This window comes from Eumetopias jubatus, unplaced genomic scaffold (assembly GCF_037043125.1).
Source record: "Eumetopias jubatus isolate StellerSeaLion01/CBP00866 unplaced genomic scaffold, mEumJub1_p1.0 scaffold_5, whole genome shotgun sequence".
Taxonomy (NCBI): Eukaryota; Metazoa; Chordata; class Mammalia; order Carnivora; family Otariidae; genus Eumetopias; species Eumetopias jubatus.
In genome coordinates this window covers 57,431,840-57,455,780 of record NW_028274811.1, presented here as the reverse complement: position 1 = coordinate 57,455,780, position 23,941 = coordinate 57,431,840, and the positions used below count along the sequence as shown (strand labels likewise).

The window sequence follows — 23,941 nt, the reverse complement described above, 5'->3', positions numbered from 1 at the left end:
ATGGGGCGCCTTGGTGGCCCACTCATTAAGTGCCTGCCTTTGGCTCAAGTCCTGATCCCGGGGTCCTGGGATCGAGCCCCACATCAGGCTCCCTGCTCAGCGGGAAGCCTGCTTCTCCCTCTCCCACTCCCCCTGCCTGTGTTCCCTCTCTCGCTGTGTCTCTCTCTGTCAAATAAATAAATAAAAATCTTTAAAAAAAAAAAAAGAAAAGAAAAAAAGAAAACCAGTTAAATGGGTGCGTGTCGGGAGGGAATAGTTCTAAGGAACAGATTCAAATAGTACCTCCCTTTCTTAATTATGTTTTCATCAGCCACAGCCATCAAAACAAGAAATAAAGATTGGTAATTTCTACCATCATCCTCATTCAGCTAGCTCAGTCATAATACTTATTTTCAATTTGGCTTTCAACACTCTGCACCACTAGTAAGCTTAAGAAGGACTTTGAGCTACATGAGCTTTCTTCTGTATTTGCCCTTTTGCCTACAGCAAGGGAGTCACCAGCCTTACACTGGAATAGACAGAGAAGCTTCTCAGGAACTGACTCAAGTCACTCTATCACATGGACTCAGAGTCAGCTACAGTGCAGTTCTACGGGCCCCACATTTGGTTTAATGCTCTGTTGTAACCACCTTGCAATTCTTAACTTTTGAACATGGAGTTTTCATTCTGCAGTGGGCTCTGCAAGTTTTGTAACCAGGCCCGAACAAATCTGATTTTTAAAAATGGCACTGAGGAAAATGGATGAAAGACCTCAATGTGAGACGGGTATTCATCAAAATCCCAGAGAACACAGGCAGCAACCTCTTCGACCTCGGCTGCAGCAACTTCTTGCTAGACACATTTCCAAAGGCAAGTTGGAAACAAAAGCAAAATGAACTATTGGGACTTCATCAAGACAAAAAGCTTTTGCACAGCAAAGGAAACAGTCTACAAAACCAAAAGACAACCGACAGAATGGGAGAAGATAGTTGCAAATGACATATCAGATAAAGGGCTAGTATCCAAAATCTGTAAAGAACTTATCAAACTCAACGCCCAAAAAACAAATAATCCGATCAAGAAATGGGCAGAAGACATGAACAGACATTTCTGCAAAGAAAACATCCAAATGGCCGACAGACACATGAAAAAGTGCTCAATACCACTCGGCATCAGGGAAATCCAAATCAAAACCTCAATGAGATACCACCTCACACCAGTCAGAATGGCTAAAATTAACAAGTCAGGAAACGACAGATGTTGGCGGGGATGTGGAGAAAGGGCAACCCTCCTACACTGTTGGTGGGAATGCAAGCTGGTGCAGCCACTCTGGAAAACACTATGGAGGTTCCTCAAACAGTTGAAAATAGAGCTACCATACGATCCAGCAATTGCACTACTGGGTATTTACCCCAAAGATACAAATGTAGGGATCCGAAGGGGTATGTGCACCCTGATGTTTATAGCAGCAATGTCCACAATAGCCAAACTGTGGAAAGAGCCAAGATGTCCATCGACAGACGAATGGATAAAGAAGATGTGGTATATATATATACAATGGAATATTATGCAGCCATCAAAAGGAATGAGATCTTGCCATTTGCAACGACGTGGATGGAACTGGAGGGTGTTATGCTGAGCGAAATAAGTCAATCAGAGAAAGACATGTATCATATGACTTCACTGATATGAGGAATTCTTAATCTCAGGAAACAAACTGAGGGTTGCTGGAGGGGTGGAAGGGATGGGGTGGCTGGGTGATAGACATTGGGGAGGGTATGTGCTATGGTGAGTGCTGTGAATTATGTAAGACTGTTGAATCACAGACCTGTACCTCTGAAACAAATAATACATTATATGTTAAAAAAAAAAAAAAAAGAAGAAGATAGCAGGAGGGGAAGAATGAAGGGGGGAAATCGGAGGGGGAGATGAACCATGAGAGACTATGGACTCTGAGAAATAAACTGAGGGTTCTAGAGGGGAGGGGGTGGGGGGATGGGTTGGCCTGGTGATGGGTATTAAAGAGGGCACTTTCTGTGTGGAGCAGTGGGTGTTATACGCAAACAGTGAATCATGGAACACTACATGAAAAACTAATGATGTAATGTATGGTGATTAACATAACATAATAATAATTAAAAAAGAAAAAAACACATTCATGTATTCCTTGAATAATTAAACGCATTAAAAACAACAACAACAACAAAAACACTGTTCCCAGGAAGAGAATCCATCTGTCTTAATCTGCTAATCATGGATCAGCAGAAGTTCTCACCAGGAGGATACGCACACCTTTGGGCTGTTTGGTTAAGGTTTGTCTGCCATGTTTCAGCTCTCTTCACAACATGCTCCCATTTGAGTGAATTCTCTCTCTGGGGCGTGGCTATTGACTGCGGACTTCAAACTCTGATCCTTCTCAAAGTAGAAAAGATTCACAACTGAAGTTACATTGTTTTCTTAATTTTAGGAAGTCTTTTTGTGGTTTCCTCTGTCAGCCAGAGTGGGAAGAAACAGGACTCTACCAAAAGAAAACTAAGACGTACATGCGGAAATAAACTGCCACATGGTTAATAAATGAATGAAGGACCATTGAGCGGTGGGTAAAAAAAAAAAAATTCGAAGAACCTCAAGTTTTTAAGGTAAAGAGCCCTCCCTCTGACGTGCATATGTGTGTGTATGTTTGTGTGTGTGTACATACGCACACACATTTGTGTACATACACAGTGTGTTTTGCAACAGAAGAAACCTAATAATACTAAACCACAGCCTGTGAATCCAGAGACAAAAACAGTAGTTTGGTTATAGATCAAGTATCTTAGGACAGCTGTTAATCAGTTTGAAGAAACCAGCTAAGACCATCATGGGTTCTGAAATTGAATAGTGTAACAACTATCAGTTGCCAAGGGAAGGGTGAATTTCCCTTTTGCACTACTACAAACATAGAGTAGCCTGTATATTGTACTGTTTCTTCCCTAAACCCATCCTTTTCCTACATTATACCCAGGAATTGGCACATTCCAGTCTGTGGTCAAGGGTATTTTTTATATTTCAAATGGTAGAAAAACTTCGAAAAAACAGTATTTCAGGACACTAAGTTGATGTGAATATCACAGGGGGGTATCCATAAATAAAGTTTTACCGGGACTTCGCCACATGCATTTGTTTTTGTATTGTCTACAGCTGCTTCCATGCTACAAGGCAAGTTGAGTCATTGCAACAGAGACACTGTGGCTCTCAAGAATATCTGATCCTTTACAGAAAAAATGAGCCAACACCTGTTCTAGACCAAGTGAACCTTCTTTACTCCCATTTGCAAACATCACTACTGGTAGTTGCAAAAAGCTCCCCATTCAGCTTCTTACATACATTTGGCGATCGTCAGTGGCTCAGAGGTGGTAAACCCTCCTTTATCAGCCCATCAATTAGTATTTATTCAACCAGCCTTTGTGAGCTTGAGCCACTTCAAAACACCCCCTTGATGCTGTCCATGGGACAAAGAAGGTCCTCAAAAACATGTAGCTCTAAGCTTCTAAAAATACTCAGTGTTAAAAGAATAAGTGTATTCTGGGAATTAATCCCCCACAGCTTCTGCCAGTTTAGAGTATAAAAAACTCATTCTGATTCACATTAAACTGTACTTTTAAAATAACTATTTTATGCCTATATATATATATATATATATATATATATATATATATATATATTATTCTGTACACTCAAGTTCCATGTAAAAAATTTTTATTCAGTAAAAGTAGTTTGAAGATAGCTTATTCATAACATCCCTTATTCATATGAAAATTACTGGCCCCATTAGCCTCAGGAAAACAAAGTTAGCAGACATCAGTCATACTTGTCTACCAATGTTTTCCCCTCCCCTCAGCGTCACACAGCATTCCCACCTGCCCCTTCCAAAATGCACCCCCCCCATACAATCACACCTGCTTTCAGTGCAGTGATGACATTCATCTCATGCACAAACCTCAGCCTGTCACATATCTGGTTATACCTTGGGCAATTCTGATCCAAGGCCTTTTGAGTGCACCTGTGCTATTGTCTAAAGTCACCTTCCCTTTCCTCCCCCAGCAAATCAAATCTGCCCTTCAGAATGCCACTAACCAGGTTTTACTCCCAACTGTGTAGATCAGCCCTTCAATTCCTAAAAGCAGAGCCACCTACTAGGGAGATACGAAACTCAAGAGCATAACTTGGCACTATGTCCCAGGAGTCTAGAGAACACACACTGCGGTTTCGGAGCAGCTTCAAACCAGTAATCCTGGCCATGCAGGGCCCTAGAGCAATCTTCTGGCAACCCTGCCTCCAGGATCCTCCTGGATCCTAAGGCATCCGGGAAAAGGATGCCCTGATGAGCTGACACAGATATGCGAGTTGCCCAGAAGTTAGACTTCTTACTGTGAGTAAACTAGCAATCACTAACCTGAGTTTGATCTATTATTATTATTTTTAAAGATTTTATTTCTTTTTTTAAAAAATGTTTTTATTATGTTACGTTAATCACCATACATTACATCATTAGTTTTTGATGTAGTGTTTATTTCTTTCTTTGAGAGAGAAAGACAGACAGAGAACACACAAGCTGAGGGAGGGGCAAAGGGAGAGGGAGAAGCAGACTCCCCGCTGAGCATGGAGCACGACGTGGGGCTAGATCTCAGATCTCTGAGATCATGACCTGAGGCGAAGTGAGAGGTTTAACCAACTAAGCCACCCAGGTGCCCCTAAGCTTGGCTTTAATAAATTAGTTCCCTGAGCTGATCCTGGATCAACTCTGAATAAATTGGGGAAAATCGAGTTTCTGGTTCTATACAAAAGACACACTTAATCCTGATGACCACATCAAGGCTCCCTCTCCTCCTGTGCCATATCTAACTCTCAGCACCTTTTGCCAGCCCCCTCTAAGTATTTATTGAGCACTTACCATGTCCTGGTGATGTGCTGGCAACTATAACACGTAAAATAAAGAGAGCAGAGTCCACTCTACTGAGGAACTTTAACCTGCTGGGGAAACAAGTCAACCAACGTATGTGAAACTACAGAAGGCCAATATAAAACCCAATTTACCAAATAATCCAAATGTGTGAGAGGGGGCTGCAAGGATGCTGGGGAGGCACTGTGGGCCAAGATACAACCACTCGAGGACAAACCAGAGTGGAGTCTGGGAGAACATGTGGAATTTGGCAGAGAGAAAATCCCATCAAAGAAAGGATAAAAAGGAACCAGTGGTATCTGACCATGACCGAGCCACCCTCATGAAGCCAAAGATCCACGCTGGTGATCAGAGAACAAGATTAAATAAAAGGGCATCACCTGAGGGCCTGAAGGCCAGAGGAGTTGAGATGTGATAGGGAAGCAAATGAAGATTCTTAAATAAGAGGCTGACATCATGAAAGTAACACGGGGGGGATATAAAATCTTCCTTCTGACTGGACATGTTGGATCAGAAAGAAAATCATGAGGCAAGGAGTTAAGTTAGCAAGTTAATACAGGATAAGGCATGAGCTTAGGTACTCTGGATTTAGATTAACAGAAGAGTAAAAACTGCAGAGAGCCAAGATGTAAGTTCTCATAAATGCAGATAAGAGGTTTCCATCCCTTGTCCTGAGAGCTTCCCATCCATATGTAGTCAAGAAATTGGTTAGTAATAATCAACAATCAGAGTGATGGGCAATGCACTGGAACCTCCTAAAAGTCCTATTTTTTTCCTTGAGCTTATCATGACAAGGATGGCCTTTACCTTTGGTGATTTAATAAATGATGATATGTTGAAAATCAGTAATCTCTACACAGTGGATTTGGTTAACACTCTACAAATTGCAACACCTTGTTTTTCTAACCATACCCTGTAACAGTTTACTGTATTTACTCTCTGGACCCCACTTCTGCATTCACAAATGTCCAAGAATAGGAGACATCTACTGTGGGCATCGGGGGTTGTTGGAAGTGCTCGGCTGAAGGAGGGTGGCTGGCAGGGCTGGGGGAGGCTTCCCCAGCAGCTCTCCTGATTCAAACAGCCCTTGGGAGACAGGAAGTGCCTCTGAGACGAGCAAGCGTACACCTTCTCGAAGTTGTTTAGATACTGTCTCCATCTGTTCCCTTAACAGCTTCCTTCTGCCGAGTCACAGCTCTCCCATCTTATCTGGCTTGAGTTACTGCCAGTTTGTTTTCATAAAGATCACTATCTCAGCCAGACACTGGGAAATAAGTGAGACGACAAATCTGGTTTTGATGAAAAGGAGACATTAAATGGGGTGTTAGTATTACCCAAGGGACAAGGAAACTCTGAAACTCCACTACCTCCCAGACTTCACAACCCCGCTGAAGGGATGGATCAAATGCTACAGTATCCTGCTTTTAAAAGTCATCAGAGAGAAAAGGATTGCCCAGCACTGTGCACAGACCTACTCATGTGGCCAGCCAGAGAGAGAACACATCCTTGTGCCCTGGAGGTAAGTTTGCTTAAGAAAATATTCATACAAAACCAGGGCATCTGCCGTTCTGAGTTTCTCCTTAAGTAATAAAACTAGACCCACACCTCACATATTAAACCGGAATCTAATAGAGTAACCAGACTTTTGGGGGCTCTGTAGGTATAGTACATGTGATCTAAGAAGGTAGTAAATCTGCCTCTTCTAGAAACAGCCAGGACATGCAGCCAGTTAACCATGCAGCCAATCAAACATCCAGGGACCTATGGGACAAATGGAAAAGCTCATGTCCAAATGGGCTATGTGGCAAAGTCACTTTGAGTTCCTGTTCAAACCCCTATAATGAGCAGAAAGCTATTTCTTTGCAAGTGAAGGCTGTGGATCACAAGGCAAGGAGGAAAATTCCTAATACATTCCTTCCCTCAAATTTTGTAATGCTTCCTTTCCTTCATATTATACCATGACCCTACCTTTTATGCCCCTTACGGGTCAACAATCATTAGGAGAACCTAAAGGTAAAAGGAGTTTTCTTCTGTCAGTATAATCTGTTTCTGGTTTCTCTCCTTAGTAGAAAGTCAGTCCTGACCTGTCAGCAGGAGTAAGTTATTTCATCATTTAACTACTAAAGGAAAGCACGTCAGAGGAACCCACATGCCTGCTACCTTGGCCCAAGGAGGTAGGCTGGGCAAGCTGTTCTAAAGCTTTCCATCAACTTCGCAAAGTAGGTATCGTCCGCCCTCTACAGAGGAGGAAACAGACTATGTGTGGTTAAGCTAGCTTGGCCAAGGAAAAACAGCCTACAGTAATGGTCTAGTGAATAGTCAAGCCAAACGCCTCTCACCAGGGGGATCTTAACCTGAGATCTATGGACTCCTGGTCTGGGGACCGGGACAGGAAAATAAGGACATTTTATTTTTCATTAATCTCTACCTGAAATTTAGCATTTTCCTTTAATGATGGGTATGAGCAACCAACCAGCATAGGTACTGGCAGTACCTGACTTTGTCACCAATAGAAATGTCCATATCACTCTGCAGTTGCTATTGATTTTGGAGTATTAATTTAAGCTCATCACTACTTATAAATTTTAACAGTCATTAGATCTACCACTAGAGCTTGTGCTTTTGTGCATTAATAAACAAGCACCTACTACTCCAATGCATATTTGTTTTCTTAAATATTTTGGTTACTGTTTTTCAGTGTAATTGGCTTCCTCTATAGTCCTTTTCGCCTTATTTTATGCATTTAAAACATAATCCTGGGGGTGCCTAAGTGGTTCAGTCGGTTAAGTGTCTGCCTTTGGCTCAGGACAGGATCCCGGCTTCCTGGGATCAAGCCCCGCATCGGGCTCCCTGCTTCTCCCTCTCCTTCTGCCTGCCACTCCCCCTGCTTGTGCTCTCTCTCTGACAAATAAATAAATAGAATCTTTTAAAAAAACCCAGGCTTGTCAGCCTGCTGAAAGAGCTGCTGGCATACATACAGAAGAAGCACTGCTCTAACCCCTGAACCTCTCCCTCTCTTCGTTTCCCCACCTAGCCCGCCTCATCCTCCTTTCCTCCCTGGTTCTCTCTTTTCCCAAACTATCATAAGATGGTTACCTGCACAGAATTAAAAAAAAAAAAAAAAGGGCAATCATTGAAGACTCAACCACTAAATCAATGAAATGTACTGTCTACTATTAAGGAGTACCTGTATTTATTAATTTGCATGGCTCCAGATTTTCAGTCTCCAATTAGCTTTGAGTACGATGGCCCAAAACCCAACTTAGCATTTTGCTGACATGAAGAATGACACGGGCAACTCCATTTATCAGAAATCCTAGAACTGCCCCGTGACTGCCTGCCAGCATGACATGATTCCCTGCCAGCATGACATGATTCCCAACAGCCAACAATGGCACGAGAGGTTAAAACAAAAAGCAGTCTTATACAACAACAGTAAACTAATCCAGAGATAGCTGCTCAGCTGCAGCCAAGATTCTTTGAGTATCAGGTAACATCTTCCTGATGTTTGAAAATGCAAAGACGCAGCTCTCCCCCACGGCCAGACATAATGGCAGTCTCATGGGAGGGGGCTTGCATAACACACCAGACTCATACATAATGTATAGCCGTGGGTTCCCTCAACAAGAAGACAGAGGAAAAGAGAGCTTCCTCACTGAATACGCTGGCACAAGGCGTACATTTGTGACAGGGCATAAAGCGATCGCAGGGTGTCAACATCCTGATGTCATCACAAACATATAGAAGATTAGTCGGAAATTACAGATTTTCAATAGTGAGTCTTACATTATAGATTTTTCCCTAAAGCTTTGACAAGACCATTTATGTTAACTTCCTTTTCAAAAGAATCTTCCATTCAATACACAGAAGAATGTGAATGCCGAGGTTATAAGGTTGAAGAATTTCTTTAATATAAAAATATTTCTCAGTTGATTTAACTGGGCCATGATATCATTTCTTCCTCTGGCTTGTTCAACCCAATGTTCCCTGATTCTTAACAAAGAAATTCCTTGTGGTTCCATCTTAAAAGCAAAGTGAGAAATTGTGGCCTACATTATGCCCAGACACATGGCTTGAATGGTCAACACTGCCTACAGTTGTTTTTCCATAATCCTCGCGTTTTAGTTTGTGCGTCACTGGATCAGTGTTAGCTGACTCTCCAACACAGGGCACCTTTAGAGAGTAGCAGTAACAGAAACCCTGGCAGGGCCTCTGGGTTTGTTATTAATGGATTATCAAGCGGCTTTCTCGTGCTACACCAATTAGCCCCGGGTTCATGAGTTTTGAAAAGTCAAATATTTAGGTTACATAGCATAGATAATCAAGTCATGCATACCAGACGTTGGGAGTGAGACTTTTAGCTAAGGTACCATGTTTCATTCACTTGCAAATGCTATTTGATTCCCCATGTGATCAAGACCAGGATTAATTCTGTTGAACCCCGAGGTGAACTTGAGAGTGGGCTGTCCTATGCCTTGTAGTGGAACCCCTTCCTACAGTGAGTGACCGACCCCACAAAGCCTATATCCATCTCAGAATAGGTGCCCCAGATTTAAAGATTCATGAAAAGATCAGGTTGTGTGCAGGTTCCTGCTTGAGTTTAAGATTTCTTAAATCTATATAGGTAAATGATCATTGGGCAAATGGCACTTAGTATCTATCTAATCTTGTCTGTGTCAAAAAGCAGGTAAGCCCACAGTGTGTCCTAGGCCCAGTGTATATATAACCACCAAATCAGGATATAACCAGTCTCTTAAAATCCCAGATCTTTGCCTCACCTTTGTTTCCTCCTAATCATCTCAATTTAAGCCAATTAAAAGAAACATGATTATTCATCAGGAGCTCTTCACTACTTACTAGATGAAAATTCTTCTCTTCAAAGCACTTTAGAAAAGTAGGCTCCAGAATAGGCTCTATCATTTTATTCAGGATGAAGGCTGAGCTATTACTACATAGCTGATAGAACAGAAAGTATTAGAAACTCCTCCACTTCCATACTGTGACAAGCTACATCTTCATTGCTTATTCAGCTGGACCTTGTCTACTTGACATCTGCAGACAAAAGTAAGTGTGTGCATTTTAGAAAGATGTGAGAATTCTGTATTTCAACACAGGCAGTATGAATATGATATGGCAAGATCTCTAATGAACAGAATATAGAGCATGGTTCAAACAGCTCTTCTTTTGAAAATTAAGACTGAAAGGAAATTCTTGAGTTTGCTAATTACATTTCCTCTCCTTTTGACATCAGGGTGTTATGCAGTTCTCAGAAAGGTATTCAATTTGTAATAGGGATGGATGGTGGTAAGGGATTCAAACAGCGTATCACTTACTCAGTTGTAAGTAAACAGAAACAAAATCTCAAGGCCAGAGAGGAACTTAAAAGACAAAAGCTCCTGTTTCCTCGCCAAATCAAGGCTCAAGTAAATTAAATGACTTATCCAAGGTCATTGTCCTGAGTGTCCGAGGCACACGACACCACATAGTTTCTTAGTTTATGATCCATCTCTTTACTCTATCATATTATCCAAAACACACAGAAGTCAAGTTAAGCATGTTAGAACGAATCACCTAGTCCCCTTGCAAATTCCTTCTGAATACTGATAAATTCTTCTCCCTGCATCCGAGTCAGGTCTGCTTTCAACCTACAAAATTTAACATGAAATTCTCTGACTAAATGAAAGAAATACACTCAAACATCCTACACCTCCCACAGGCAAGAGCACCTGATCTCCAATTTTAAGATAGTAAGCAGTTAAATTTCTAGGTATCTGTCCCATCCTGTTTTGACAAAAGGAGAGGGCATAAGGCAACATGACACAGCTTTTTTTCCTCCCTCCACGTTTCCAATGGACTGGGCTCTTGAGTGGAGGAGTTCCTGTTCCCTTTCAATAACCCAAATACTTGAGAATGTCACTTATGAGCAAGATTTCATTATAAACCAGATCTTAGGGAGATTCAGTTGGCTGTATTTTTTTTGTTTAATATCAAGTCTTTTTAGTGATAAACTGAAGGAATGAATCTCAAAGTGGTCCCCAAACTGGCAGCCGTAGCAATTCCTGAGAATTGTTAGAAATATAAATTTTAGGGTCCATCCCAGACCTTCTGAATCAGAAACTGTGGTAGTGGGACACAACAACCTGTTTTTAAACATGCTCTCCAGGTGATTCTGAAACAGGCTAATGCTGGAGGAAAAATGAACTAGAACATTCCAAATGTTACATTGACTTGTGTTGAGGGACTGATCACCCTGGCACACAGACATGCATAAAATGATCTCTAGTTCCTAATACTTTCTCTACAGGGGCCCAGAAACTTTCACAAAGCGTCTAGCTTATCCAAGTTAGATCACTTTCTGGCAACTATCTATGGCAGACGCTGCCTAAAAATGACTCATTTTCCAAAAGTATGGAGGAGTTTTATGAAGACAGAATTTATGACTCAGTTTTCTATTGTTTAAGTGGACAACTAGTTCTGTCCATTACAAATTAGATTTTGCCTGCTTTCCCCCAAAGACAGAAACCATAACTTCAAGTGAAGAGAAATAGGAAATAGTGATGTCAGGACACTCTCTACTCTGTTGTAGCTTATAAGAAGCTGGTTTAAAAAATAAAATTGGTCTATATGGTCACTGTCCTATCAAGGGGGGACAATGTATCATTAAGGGCCTGGGTCCAGCACTAAATAAGATAAAAATCTAGAGTGACAGAGTTTCCCGATGTTCCTGCGGCAGTAAAGGAAGATGAAATCAGATTTCTAAAGAAACCACATTTTTGTTAGAAAAAAGGTGAAAAATCCTAAGGCATCAGAATCAGTGAATTTTTTTTTCTTTAAAAATAGACTTTAACTTTTTTTAGACTTTAGCTCAGGTCATGATAGTGGGTGGGGTCCTGGGATGGAGCCCTGCTCAGCGGGGAGCCTGCTTGGGATACTCTCTCCCCCTCTCACCCTCACCCCTTAAAAAAACAAAGAACTACAAAACACTGATGAAAGCACCCAAAGATGATCTAGACAAATGGAGAGATCAATAACGATCACGAATTAGGAGACAATCTAGTTAAGATGTCAATTCTCAAATTGATCTATGGATTTAACACAATTCCAATAAAAATCTTAGCAGATTTCTTTTTGAAGTAGGCAAGCCAATAATAAACTTTACATAGAAAGGTAAAGGGACTTATTTTTTTTAAAAATTTTATTTATTTATTTGACAGAGAGCGCAATAGCAGGGGGAGCGGCAGGCAGACGGAGAAGCAGTTTCCCTGCCAGCAGGGAGCCGGATGTGGGGGCTCCATCCCTGGACCCTGGGATCATGACCTGAGCCAAAGGCAAATGCTTAACCAACTGAACCACCCAGGTGCCCCAGAAAGGTGAGGGATTTAAATAGCTAAAACAATTTTAGAAAAAAAAAAAAAAGAAATCAAGGGAACTAATGCTGAGTTTTAAGACTTATGTAGTATTTGCAAAAGGATAGACACCTAGATCAAAGAACTGAATAGAGTCAACAAATAAAAGCACACAAATATGACAACCTCAGTTTTCAAAGAACAAAAGTAATTCAACAGTAAAAAGGTAGTCTTTTCAACAAATGGTGCTATTATAATCGGAAATCCATACTCAAAAAAATGATACTCAACTTATACTCTCTCTTATACAAAAATTAACTCAAGATGTATCAAAGACCTAAATGTAAAACACAAAACTATAAAACTATTAGGAAAAAAAGACATGGAGAGAATCTTTGTGATCTTGATTTGGGCTGAGAGTTTTGAGACAGGACACCAAAAGCATAAACCATAAAAAAAAAAAGATAAATTGGACTTCATCAAAATTAAAGATACTGGCTCAGTTAAAGACACTGTTAAAGAGAGTGAAAAGACAAGGTACAGACTGAAAAAAAAAGCTAATCATATGTCCAACAAAGGACTGGTATCAAAACATATAAAGAAGTCCCATAATTCAACAATGGGCTCAAGGGGCACCTGAGTGGCTCGGCTCAGTTGGTTAAGCATCTGCCTTTGGCTCAGGTCATGGGTCCTGGGATCGAGCCCCACATCAGGGTCCCTGCTCAGCGGGGAGCCTGCTTCTCCCCCTGCCTGCCACTCCCCCTGCTTGTGCCCTCTCTCTCTCTGGCAAATAAATAAATAAAATCTTTAAAAAAATGGGCTCAATAATTCAGCCGAGAACTTTACCAAATAAGCATATGAAAAAAACAGCCATTAGGAAAATGTAAAATTATAAACCACACCAATATACCATGACACACCTATCAGAATGGTGACAGAAAGAGAGAGAGAGAGAGAGAGAGAGAGAGAAAGAAAAAGAAAGAAAGAAGAAAGAAAGAAAGAAAGAAAGAAAGAAAGAAAGAAAGAAAGAAAGAAAAAGAAAAAGACCACAAAAAAAGACAAAAAAAAAAACCCACTGACAATATCTGGTAATGAGGATGATGCAGAACAACTAACTTTTCATTTCTGGCAGGAATGAAAAATGGCACAGCCCTCCTGGAAGATTATTTGGCAGCTTCTTATTAAGTTAACCATGTACTTTCCATATAACCCAGCAATCCCACTACTAGAAACTAATACCAGAGATATAAAAATCTACCTTAACACAAAACTCTGTATGTGAATATTTATAGTATTCTATAAATCTATTCACCATTACCAACAACCCAAGACATCCCAACTGTCCTTCAAAAAAACTGTAGTACCTCCCTACAATGGAGTACTACTCACAGCCATAAAAAGGAATAAAATATTGTTAGACACAACAACATAGATCAATCTCAAATGTGGTCAGTGTGCTGAGTAAAAGAAGCCAGTATCCGAAGGTTAACTACTTTATGATTACATTCATATGACTTCCTGGAAAAAAGATGCGGGGTTGCCAAGGGTGAGAAGTAGGGAGAAGGTATGATTACAAAAGAGCCGTGCAAATGAGATATTTGGGGTGATATAACCGTCCTGTAGCTTTACTGTGGTCATGGTTACACAAATATATACAATTGTTAAAACTTGTAGAACTTTACACCAAGAATTCAAAAAAAAAAAAAGAACTTTACACCAAAAAAGTAAAATTTAGTGAATGTTACTTTAAAATATAGTAAAAATGCCTTTCTTGGGATAGTCAACTCACTGTCCTATGTCTTCTGGTGTGTGAGTAGATCTTAGTTTTAAAATGCTAAGTTTCTGACAGAAATGTCCTGACTCACAAGTTTTAAACACGTGGAAACCAAAAACTTGAAACTCAATCATTTTAATTTGCTAAAATTAACACTAGACCCAAATGTCATTTTTGGTGAACTAAATTCAAACGCAAAATCTTAAAGCTCTCTCAGAGAATTTTTATCATTCCCCTAAAGATTGAGAATCAAGTGAAAATATTCTAAGTGATTCTTTTCTGTGGTGCCACTGACTCGTCAATGGTTTTCAGAACATAGCTGATAAACTCAAGGTGACTTTGTGCAGATAACCTTGGTCCAATTACTATTAAGTATCAGCAGGCGGAACCACCATAGGTGAATGTATGTCAAAGTTGAAACCCCAAACTCTCCTTATTTATACCCTTTTTTCCACTTATACAATACTGCCATTTCAGCGAGCTCCTACTATAAATTAGATGCTGTAGTAGGTAGGTTTTCACTTAAGCCAGCTCATGTTCCAGTTTAGGAAACAATTCAGTGATCACGCAGTTCAGTAGCTGATAGATCTAACTTCTATTTATTGCTACCCAACTCTCTAATTCCCAACTCCTCCAGTGAAATAAAAAAAAAAGAAAGAAAAAAAAGAAAAACCTCTGCTTTAGTTTTCTTTCCTATATACTTAATATTTTAAATCACTCTAAAAACAGAACAGGTTGAAATGCAAAACCCAATACATACATTACTGTTACTTGCATATGCATGTTGTATCTTCCACTTATGAAGAGTTGACTCCAGGTAGAGGGAACAAAATCTGGAGTAACACTGAGCAGGTTCAAATGGAGTAGGTGTGTACTCATCTCCCTGAAATTACTTCACATGGATGAATCATATTTGTGTAGGCATCCAGTGATATATAAAGTCAAAAAATATTCCGGACTAAGGGCATAGGAAATCCCTAATGTATTTCCTTTATCCTTTAAGCATTAACCTGCCTCAGGGAAAAAAAGTTATTTTATCCTCCTTGTAGATTAAATAGAACACTGAAATTATTACCGACCACCCTTACTTGGTATCTGGCTGCTATTTTCTTCACTAGCTGTCTTACCAACAGTTCCATCTCCAGCTGCTTAGGCATACCACATTTACAGAGAAGGGGGTCACTATCTTGCCTTCTGTGTGTGTTTAAACAAGGACTTACAAATGGAATCATCTTCACCAACTTTTAAAATACAATGTTTTTCTGGAACTGGAAATAAAATTTCAAGTAAGATAGCAACTCTTCTTAGGAAAGCCACCAGACAACCAAAAGTGACCACCTACAGACCACTTGAGAAGGAAATTCACTTGTAAATGGTCTAAGATCCAATACACAAATGTCAAATAGTCACTTGACATCTTCTAAGGCTACCTTCTACTCTATTTTAAAGCACTAAGAATGCTTTGGACAACTTTCCATCTCAACCATCTCTTCCCTTTTTCCACCCCCAACACCTCTTCTATGATTCTCATTATATTTTGGGCTTTTCTGACCAATTATTATTTCTATCATCTTGGAGAATTAGGGAATAACTTTTAACTCAACTATAATCCAATAGACTTGAAATTTGATGAGAAAACTACTATGAGTTTTGTCATAGCTTTATCATTTTTGTAAGTCAAACCAATGCAGAAGTTAAAAATGTATGTAGCACCTGAAACCTTAATAGGATGCTTATCTTTCCTCAAAACAGTAAAACAGATTAAAACAACCTAATATTTTAGTAACTTTTTTGGCATCAAATTCTGTTACTGACTTGAGTTTATAGTCAACTGAAATCTTAAGCCCATTTCCTACATATTATTAAAATGCATCTCCTTTTTTAAAAGATTACCCCCTTTATTCCTCAATTTATATCTCCAAATCCACCTCTGTTCTGACTTTCCTGCTGATATCTCTCTTGACCTTTATTTTTAAAGAAACAAAAGAAAACCAAAAAAAAAAAAAAAAAGACAATTTTTCTAAAAGCACAGCACATTCGGTATTTGGAGTCCTGCCATTTAACATCTGGACATCTCTCAAGCTGAAGTTCATCTTGGTGAAATGTGCTTTGCTTACACAGTTTTGAAAGCAAATAAGAAACAAATTTGGTCCTATAGATGCATACTTCTTTATTCTTTCCAGTCAATTATTTTTATTCAAGCTGAACTCTTAAGTGTTGGAGGTAATACTGAGCTACTAAGTATTTCATTCTCACCCCACCTTCTACTTGGGATAAAGAAAAAGACCTAGAAAATATACACAACTCCTTTTATTCCACTGAAAATCTTATACTGGAATTAAGCCACAAAAGGTAAAAAAAAAAAAAAAAAAGAATTTAAGAATTACTTGACAAATAGTCACAAGAATCCTCTAGAATGTAAAGTTTTCAAAGCAACAATATCTTTTAAATTTCATTTTCAATCTTCTAAGAGGAAAGATAGCAAAAGCACCCATTTACTACATAACAAGAGTTTCTTCTGGGAAAGCACATGGATAGATGTTTGGTTCAAAATGTACTGGTTAAAACTGTTAATGCTAATCTAAACTCCTTTTTTTTTTTTTTTAAGGATTTATTTTAGGAAGAGAGAGAGCATGCACTAGTCGGGGAAGGGGCAGAGGGAGAGAGAAGCTGACTCCGTGAGTGGAGCCTGATAAGGGACTCGATCTCATGACCCTGAGAGCATGACCTGAGGCAAATCAAGAGTTGGATGCTTAACCTAATTAGCCACCCAGTTGCTCCCCCTAATCTAAACTCTTAATTCAAGACAAAATAGGGCAAAGTAGTGGCTACAAACCCCACATAAATGTGCCAGTGATCAAATACCAATAAATGAAAACACTGTAACATTAGACATCTCAGCCACTGTTCTGTGTATCACACTGCCTGTCATGTGGGCAATGGGTTTCTCTTTCATTTCACCTAACGCAGAGCTCTAAGGAGACTGGGAACATAGATACACTGAATTGAGCTGAATGCAACCTTCTAGGCCCTCTGTATTCAAAGCGCTACAGTGATTCAAGAACAATGGTAGAGGGAAAATACAGTCCCTACCACCAAATAACGTAGTCCAACTGCATGGGGAGAAAAAGGCAGGTACAACATAATGTTAACCTAAGACCATGAGAGTCAATGTCAACAAAAAATTATAAACTGTGTACTGATAAACATCACTTTGGATTTCAAGAAACAATTGCTTCTAACAAGGTTTCAAGGAGTACAGGCTGCCTGATGCTGATAAAGAAATTGTGAGTTGGGAGGAGAAACAATGGTTTTTGGCCAAGGGAGGGAGATAATCAGGGCTACATTGCAGGAAGAGGGATCCAATGTCAGCATGCAGGACAGGCTGAGAGTGGGTAGATCAAATGTAAACAGCCAGCATACTGGCAGCTGGAAGGACAGAGAAAGTGTATATGGGAAAGCTCATCCACAGATAGCAAGAGGCCAGGAGCGGAAGGGATGACAATGGAATCCTAAAATTGATGTTTTAGGACTCAGGGTCAGTAATTTTAAAAATGAAGGAAATCCTGAAATTGGAGGGAATGAGTTGAGGTTTAAAAAAAAAAAATCTTATTTTTGGAGTTTTAGATTTACCAAAAAAAAAAAAAAAAATCAAGGGAAAAGGACAGATATGTCTACCATCCCCACCTCCCAGTTTCTGCTGTTGTTAACATCTTGAATTAGGATGGCACATTTGTTTCAACTGACAAATATTGAGACATTATTATTAACTAAAGTTCATAGTTTACATTAGGGCCCACTCTTGGTGTCACACATTCTAATATGTAGGTGTTTTTTTTTTAAGATTTTATTTATTTATTTGAGAGAGAGAATGAGATAGAGAGAGAGCATGAAACGAGGGAGGGTCACGCGGGACTCGATCCTGGGTCTCCAGGATCATGACCTGACCCGAAGGCAGTCGCTTAACCAGCTGAGCCACCCAGGCGCCCTCTAATACATAGGTTTTGACAAATGCATAATGACATATCCACTATTAATAGTACTATACCCAATAGTTTCACTGCCCTAACTTCTCCAGAATGTATTATAGTTGGAATATAGTTTTTTTTTTTTAGATGCCAGCTGGCCCAAAAGCCTCCACTAACTCTTCTACTAGGTCAGATCAGTATTTCTGTGGCTTATTTGAAAGATGGGAAGTTATTGAACTTCAGTATCACCAATTTATTTTACAAGGAATTCCTGGAATTCCCACATGAAACATACCCACAAACCAATTTAATTGTTTTAATATACTAAATTTCACCACAGTTCCAGACGATCATCCTTTTTTTTTCTTTTTTATTGTTATGTTAATCACCATACATTACATCATTAGTCTTTCATGTAGTGTTCCATGATTCATTGTTTGCGTATAACACCCAGTGCTCCATTCAGTACGTGCCCTCTTTAATACCATCATCCTTTTTAATAAAGAGTGGTGCTTTGATAGCAGACAGACCTCTGTCAAGCCCAGAACTCTCCCTTAGTGCTTTGACCTTCAGCAAGCTAACCTCTAAAAACTCAGGGGTTTTTAAAAATGTATTTCAGGAGCAATACCGTGCCCCTCAAAGGAGTGTTATAAGGATTGAGATAATACACCTAAAACATGCCTGGCACAGAGGAAGCACTCAATAAATAGTAATGATTGATTTTTTTCATGGTCTGTGAATTTCCTACCAATGAAGGAACATTAAAATTAGCCAAGACTATGAGAATTCAAAGGCAACATTTTCTAAAACTCATATACATAGTAAATAGCTATTAGGGACAAAACACTGCAATAGTTAGAAGGAACCTTTTTTTTTTTTAAATAAAAATTTTGACTTATAGCTTCTTTGTGAGTCTAAATATCTGTGAATATCCACAGCCTCAGTTCAGGCTATAGCACTGGAGAAGCTCTCCAGTCTCACTCTAGTTCTAACTAGCTTCTTTGCTAATGCAACAGATGATATTACACTCTAGGCTGTGGTTTCTTTACAGAATGATCCCAAGAAGCCCAAGTTATCTCTTAAAGGTCACCAATAAAGAAGGCAATTACAAGGTTCTGATTTCATGGAATACAAAGTGCTAAAGCAGAAAGATAAGCATGCATCTTTTTGGCATGGAGGAAGGATCCAGAACACACCAAGTCCAGGGTTGCTTAGGGGTTTTAAAGTTTCCCCTCCAATGTTACAAAAGCCTTGTACAAAGTGTGAGATCCCCCCTTTGAGTCTCACACCATCTGTGCCCAGTAATTCTCTTGGGATAAGATTGGAGAACCCGCTGCTTTAGTAGCATATTCTATCTTTTGGTTAATGGTCAAGTTCTACTAAAATTTGTCTCCAGATAGTTTGTATTTCTAATTCTGACAATGAGAATAAGAATTAGAAGAATCCAGCTCTAAAGCAGAGTATCTAAAATGTATTATGTTCTCGCCCTAATGATTTCTGTAAGAGGACCATACACCAATCATTTCTAAACATTCATTTAAGGTAGATACTTTATTGTAGTTACCAATACTACATTGGAGAATTTTTATCAATGCTCTCATTTAACATTCAATCAAGAAACCCAAGAAAATACTTTAAATGTATACAATGTAAAAAAGAAAATCTCTAAGTACCATTTGTCATAATTTTAAAAACATGAAAAACGGTTAGCTCTTGGGAATTTGGTGGGAACGAAGTTTACTATTCATTCAGCACTGTCTATCATGGGCAAAGCACGGTGGATACATTCATCATGTATCGTAGTATAAATGAGCCCATCTCTGCCGTTGGCACTCCCAACTCTAGACATAAAGACAGTCAAGTAAGGACAAGTAATTTCAACACAAGGTGACAAATACTATAATAGAGGTAGTCTATAAGGTACAATTGTGTCTTGCTTTTCTCAACATTATAATCAAACTTTTTCTGGTGTTATTATACAGTCTTTCTTTTTTTTAATTTTTTTTTAAAGATTTTATTTATTTATTTATTTGACAGAGAGACAGCGACAGAGGGAACACAAGCAGGGGGAGTGGGAGAGGGAGAAGCAGGCCTCCTGTCGAGCAGGGAGCCCGATGCGGGGCTCGATCCCAGGACCCCGGGATCATGACCTGAGCCGAAGGCAGGTGCTTAACCCACTGAGCCACCCAGGAGTCCCTTCATTGGTATTTTTAACAGCACATTATTCAAATGAGAGAAAATCACAAGCTTCTTAAATCTCTGCCTTTACGCTTTTCCTCCTTGCTGTGTCTAATGTTCACTGCTAGTCTATCTCAGTAGCTCTATCAACAGTTAACAGATGCAAGTGAGGCTGATCATGAATTTGGTTTCATACATACCAACAAGGGGAAACCAGCGATAAACAAAGTAACAATTGGTAGTTTGCTAAATGCCATTTGCTCTGCCATCAAGGTTCAGGACCGTGGGGACCTGGGCACAGGTAGGGAAACTCTGCACGGGAACCGCACGTTTTGCTTCAAGCGAACGTGGTGAGAATGATTACAAACGGCCTGTTTCTCTACTTCTGATCAAAGATGTCCGCTCTAATCTTTAAGAACGAGCGGGGCCTTCACTTGGTCAGCCACGTCCTTGCCGTTCAGTGCCTCGACGATCGCGAGAGCGAACTCAAAGCTGGTTCCAGGCCCGCGGCTCGTGAGGATCAGGCCGTCTCTCTCCACACGGTTCTCGGAGTAGCTGTAATGACTTCCATTCATCATTTTGTCTTTAGCAAGTGGGTGTGTTGTAACTTTGCTTCCAAAACCTATTTCATGAGCCAAAAGAGCCGTAGGACCTGCACAGATGGCAGCTATGAGGCCCTTCCTTTTTTCTTGTTCTTTCAGTATCTCCTTCACAGCAGCAGACTCAGATAAATTCTGCGCACCCAGATTGCCTCCCGGCAGAACCACTACGTCATAAGGTCCCTCTTTTTTTGCATCTTCCAGACTGGCATCAGGACAAATGACGACGTCTCGGCTACACTGTACTGGGTCTTTCCCAGCCAGACCCGCAATGGTGACTTGAATTCCAGCTCGCCTCATGACATCTACGGGGATGACTGTCTCCATCTCCTCTGCTCCTTTGGCCAGGATGACCAGAGCTCTTTTCGAAGCCATTTTTATGTTGTATTTTTTAAAGACTTAAGACAAGGAACCTCGGCCCCTTCGGCAGCAATTCCGCGCCGGGGACGACCGAACCACCGGACTAAACGGGGACGCACGCGAGCACCTTATGCAGTCTTTCTAACCATTGTTTGTAAGGTCTACCTAATGCGCCAATGATTTGCTAGATTAAATATGATAAACGGGGGGCCTGGGTGGCTCAGTCATTTATGCATCAGATTCTTGGTTTCGGCTCAGGTCATGATCTCATGGGTCATGAGATGGAGCCTCACGTTGGGCTCCATGCTTAGTGAGGAGTCTACTTGAAGATTCTCTCCCTCTGCCCCTCCCCCCTAATTGCACATGCTCTTTTCTCTAAAATAAATCTAAAAATATATGATAAACACTTATGCCACTGCCAATTCTTCACTATCATCAGCGATGCTAGGACAGCATGTGGCTTTTACTGTATCTGAGATTGCTTTCGTAAGCAGAATTTAAAAAGAAACATTGGTTTTACATATATGTATATATAGTACATATATTTTTTAAAACACGTGTCTGAATACACACATACACACATTGTCCAACTGTTCACCAAAAGTGTTCCACCCAAGTGCAAAGGGATAAGAATACCTAAGACAGAGGGAGCAGATGGGAGCTTTTATCCATGTGGTGTGTTTTTGCATTATTTTATTGAATTAACAGGTAAAAAAAAATTTCAGTGGTTTTATGTCATTTTGTAGAACTGAGCATGTTACAAGTTTAAGTCATTTTACTTTTCTGTGAATTGGCCTGTTCTTTGGCCACATATATTTTAAGCATTTGGCTTTTTCTTATGAATTTGTAGGCATCTCACTTGATCTTTATTCAGTTCCAGGACTTGGTCTTTAGCTTCTGGAGGGGCTCTGAAAACCACCCTTGTATTACTGTATCACGAAGGCCTTCCTTTCTTCAATTCCTGCCCTGCTTCCATCTTAGCACAAACTGGTGCTAAGCAGGGCCGTGCCCTCGTGTATTTTGCCATTCTTCCTTCATTCCTTTTCCAGTTCACTTTGGACCTTTCTCTGTTTTCTCAAAAAAAGACACACCCAAGTTTTATTTTGATAGTATCTCACACGTACAATCTAACCTGATTTTTCCTTCATTTTCCTCCTTACCCCTCTAAGGATGCTCCTCCCCAATAACCAGTAGGACCCTTCCTCTAAAAAGGAAGAATCTACCCCTTTCCCCCAGTCCCTCTTAATCGGTAGATGTCATCCTCATGATATGATGATGCTTATCATTAACAGTGAACCAAGGGCAGTACTCATTCTGCATCAGGTCCTCTCAAACAATGGACTCTCAACTTTCTCAATCATATATTCCTACTAGTCAAAGTATTCTGAGCACATGTACACTTATTTGCAAATTATATGCATGTACTACAGCTTAGCAGAATGATGAAGAGCAGAACTCTGGCACCACACTCCCTGGGTTGGCCAGTCTATGGCTTCAGAGCGTTGTTAACAAGTCCCTAAACCTTGGTCTGCCTGTTTCTGTATCTGTGAAATGGGGATAAAAACAGCACTTCCTAAGGTTTTTATGAGCATTAACTAAGATATTAAAGAGCTCACAACAGTGGCTGACACAGAAAGAGGAATGTGTATGTTTACTATTGCTGCTTTATACTAACGTTGTCTCCATTTTATAAAATAGCTTTGAGAGATTTTAGTTTTAGATTCACGGCCAAATTGAGAAGATACAGAGATTTCCCTTATACCCCCTGCCCCTACACATGTACAGCCTCTCCCATTCTCAACATTTCCCTACTAGAACTGTACACTTGTTATAATCAATGACTCGATGTTGACACATCATTATCACCTAAAGTCTACAGTTTGCCCTAGGGTTCACTCTTGGTGCTGTACCCTCCATGTGTTTGGACAAATGTATAGCGACAGTCATCCACCACTATAGTATCATACACAGTATTTTCACTTCCCTAAAAATACTCTTTGTTCTATCTATTCATCTCTCCTTCTATTGTATTGCTTTGTTTTTTTGCCAAAGATCAGTTAACTATACTTAGGTGGGTCTATTTCTGGGCTCTCTATTCCCTTCCATTGATGTACTGTCTATGCTTTCACCATAACCATGTTGTCTTGATCACTACAGCTTTATAATAAGTTTGAAGTCAGGTACTATCAGTCCTCCAGTTATTCTCTTTCAATATTGTGTTGGCTACTCTGGGTCTTTTGCTTCTCTGTGTTAACTTTAGAATTAGATTGTCAATACCCACAAAACAGCTTCTGTGATTTTGCCTAGAATTGCACTGAATCTATAGATTCCATAGGGAAGAGTTGACATCTTGGCAACATTAAGTTTTCCTATCCATGAACAGGAAATATCTCTGTTCATTTTGTTCTTCTTTGAATTTGCTCATCAGAGTTCTATAGTTTTCCTCATATAGCTCTTGTATATATTCTTAGATTTATACTTAAGTATTTCATTTGGGGGGATGCTCATGTCAATGGTGTTATGTTTTTAACTTCAAATTCTACTTGGTTCATGAGAGTGATTGACTTTTGTGTATTAACATTGTATACTTCTTTCTTGCTGTAATTATTAGCTCCAAAGTATCTACATTTTTGTCTACTACAAAAAAGAAAATTTTAAGAGGCAACAAATAAAAAATAGATGTCCCAGTATATTTTTTCCCACTTTCCACTCTGAAGATCATTGTTTTTGTCTAGTGTACAGCTGGCTTAACTCTTGGGTCAAATCTAAATAGGGTAGATAGATGTGTGCTCGAT

General features: G+C 39.8%; 2 protein-coding genes across 3 annotated transcripts in view; both read right to left on the bottom strand.

The window, feature by feature from the left end:
* The window catches only part of IQGAP2 (IQ motif containing GTPase activating protein 2), a 287,962-nt gene that overhangs the window by 171,365 nt on the left and 92,656 nt on the right, over nucleotides 1-23,941 (bottom strand). The window lies entirely within an intron of this gene.
* On the bottom strand, nucleotides 20,031-21,278 carry LOC114217636 (Parkinson disease protein 7 homolog). Its single transcript, XM_028114562.2, has one exon. The coding sequence runs from the start codon at nucleotides 21,159-21,161 to the stop codon at nucleotides 20,592-20,594; it is 570 nt and encodes a 189-aa protein (XP_027970363.2). The 5' UTR covers nucleotides 21,162-21,278; the 3' UTR covers nucleotides 20,031-20,591.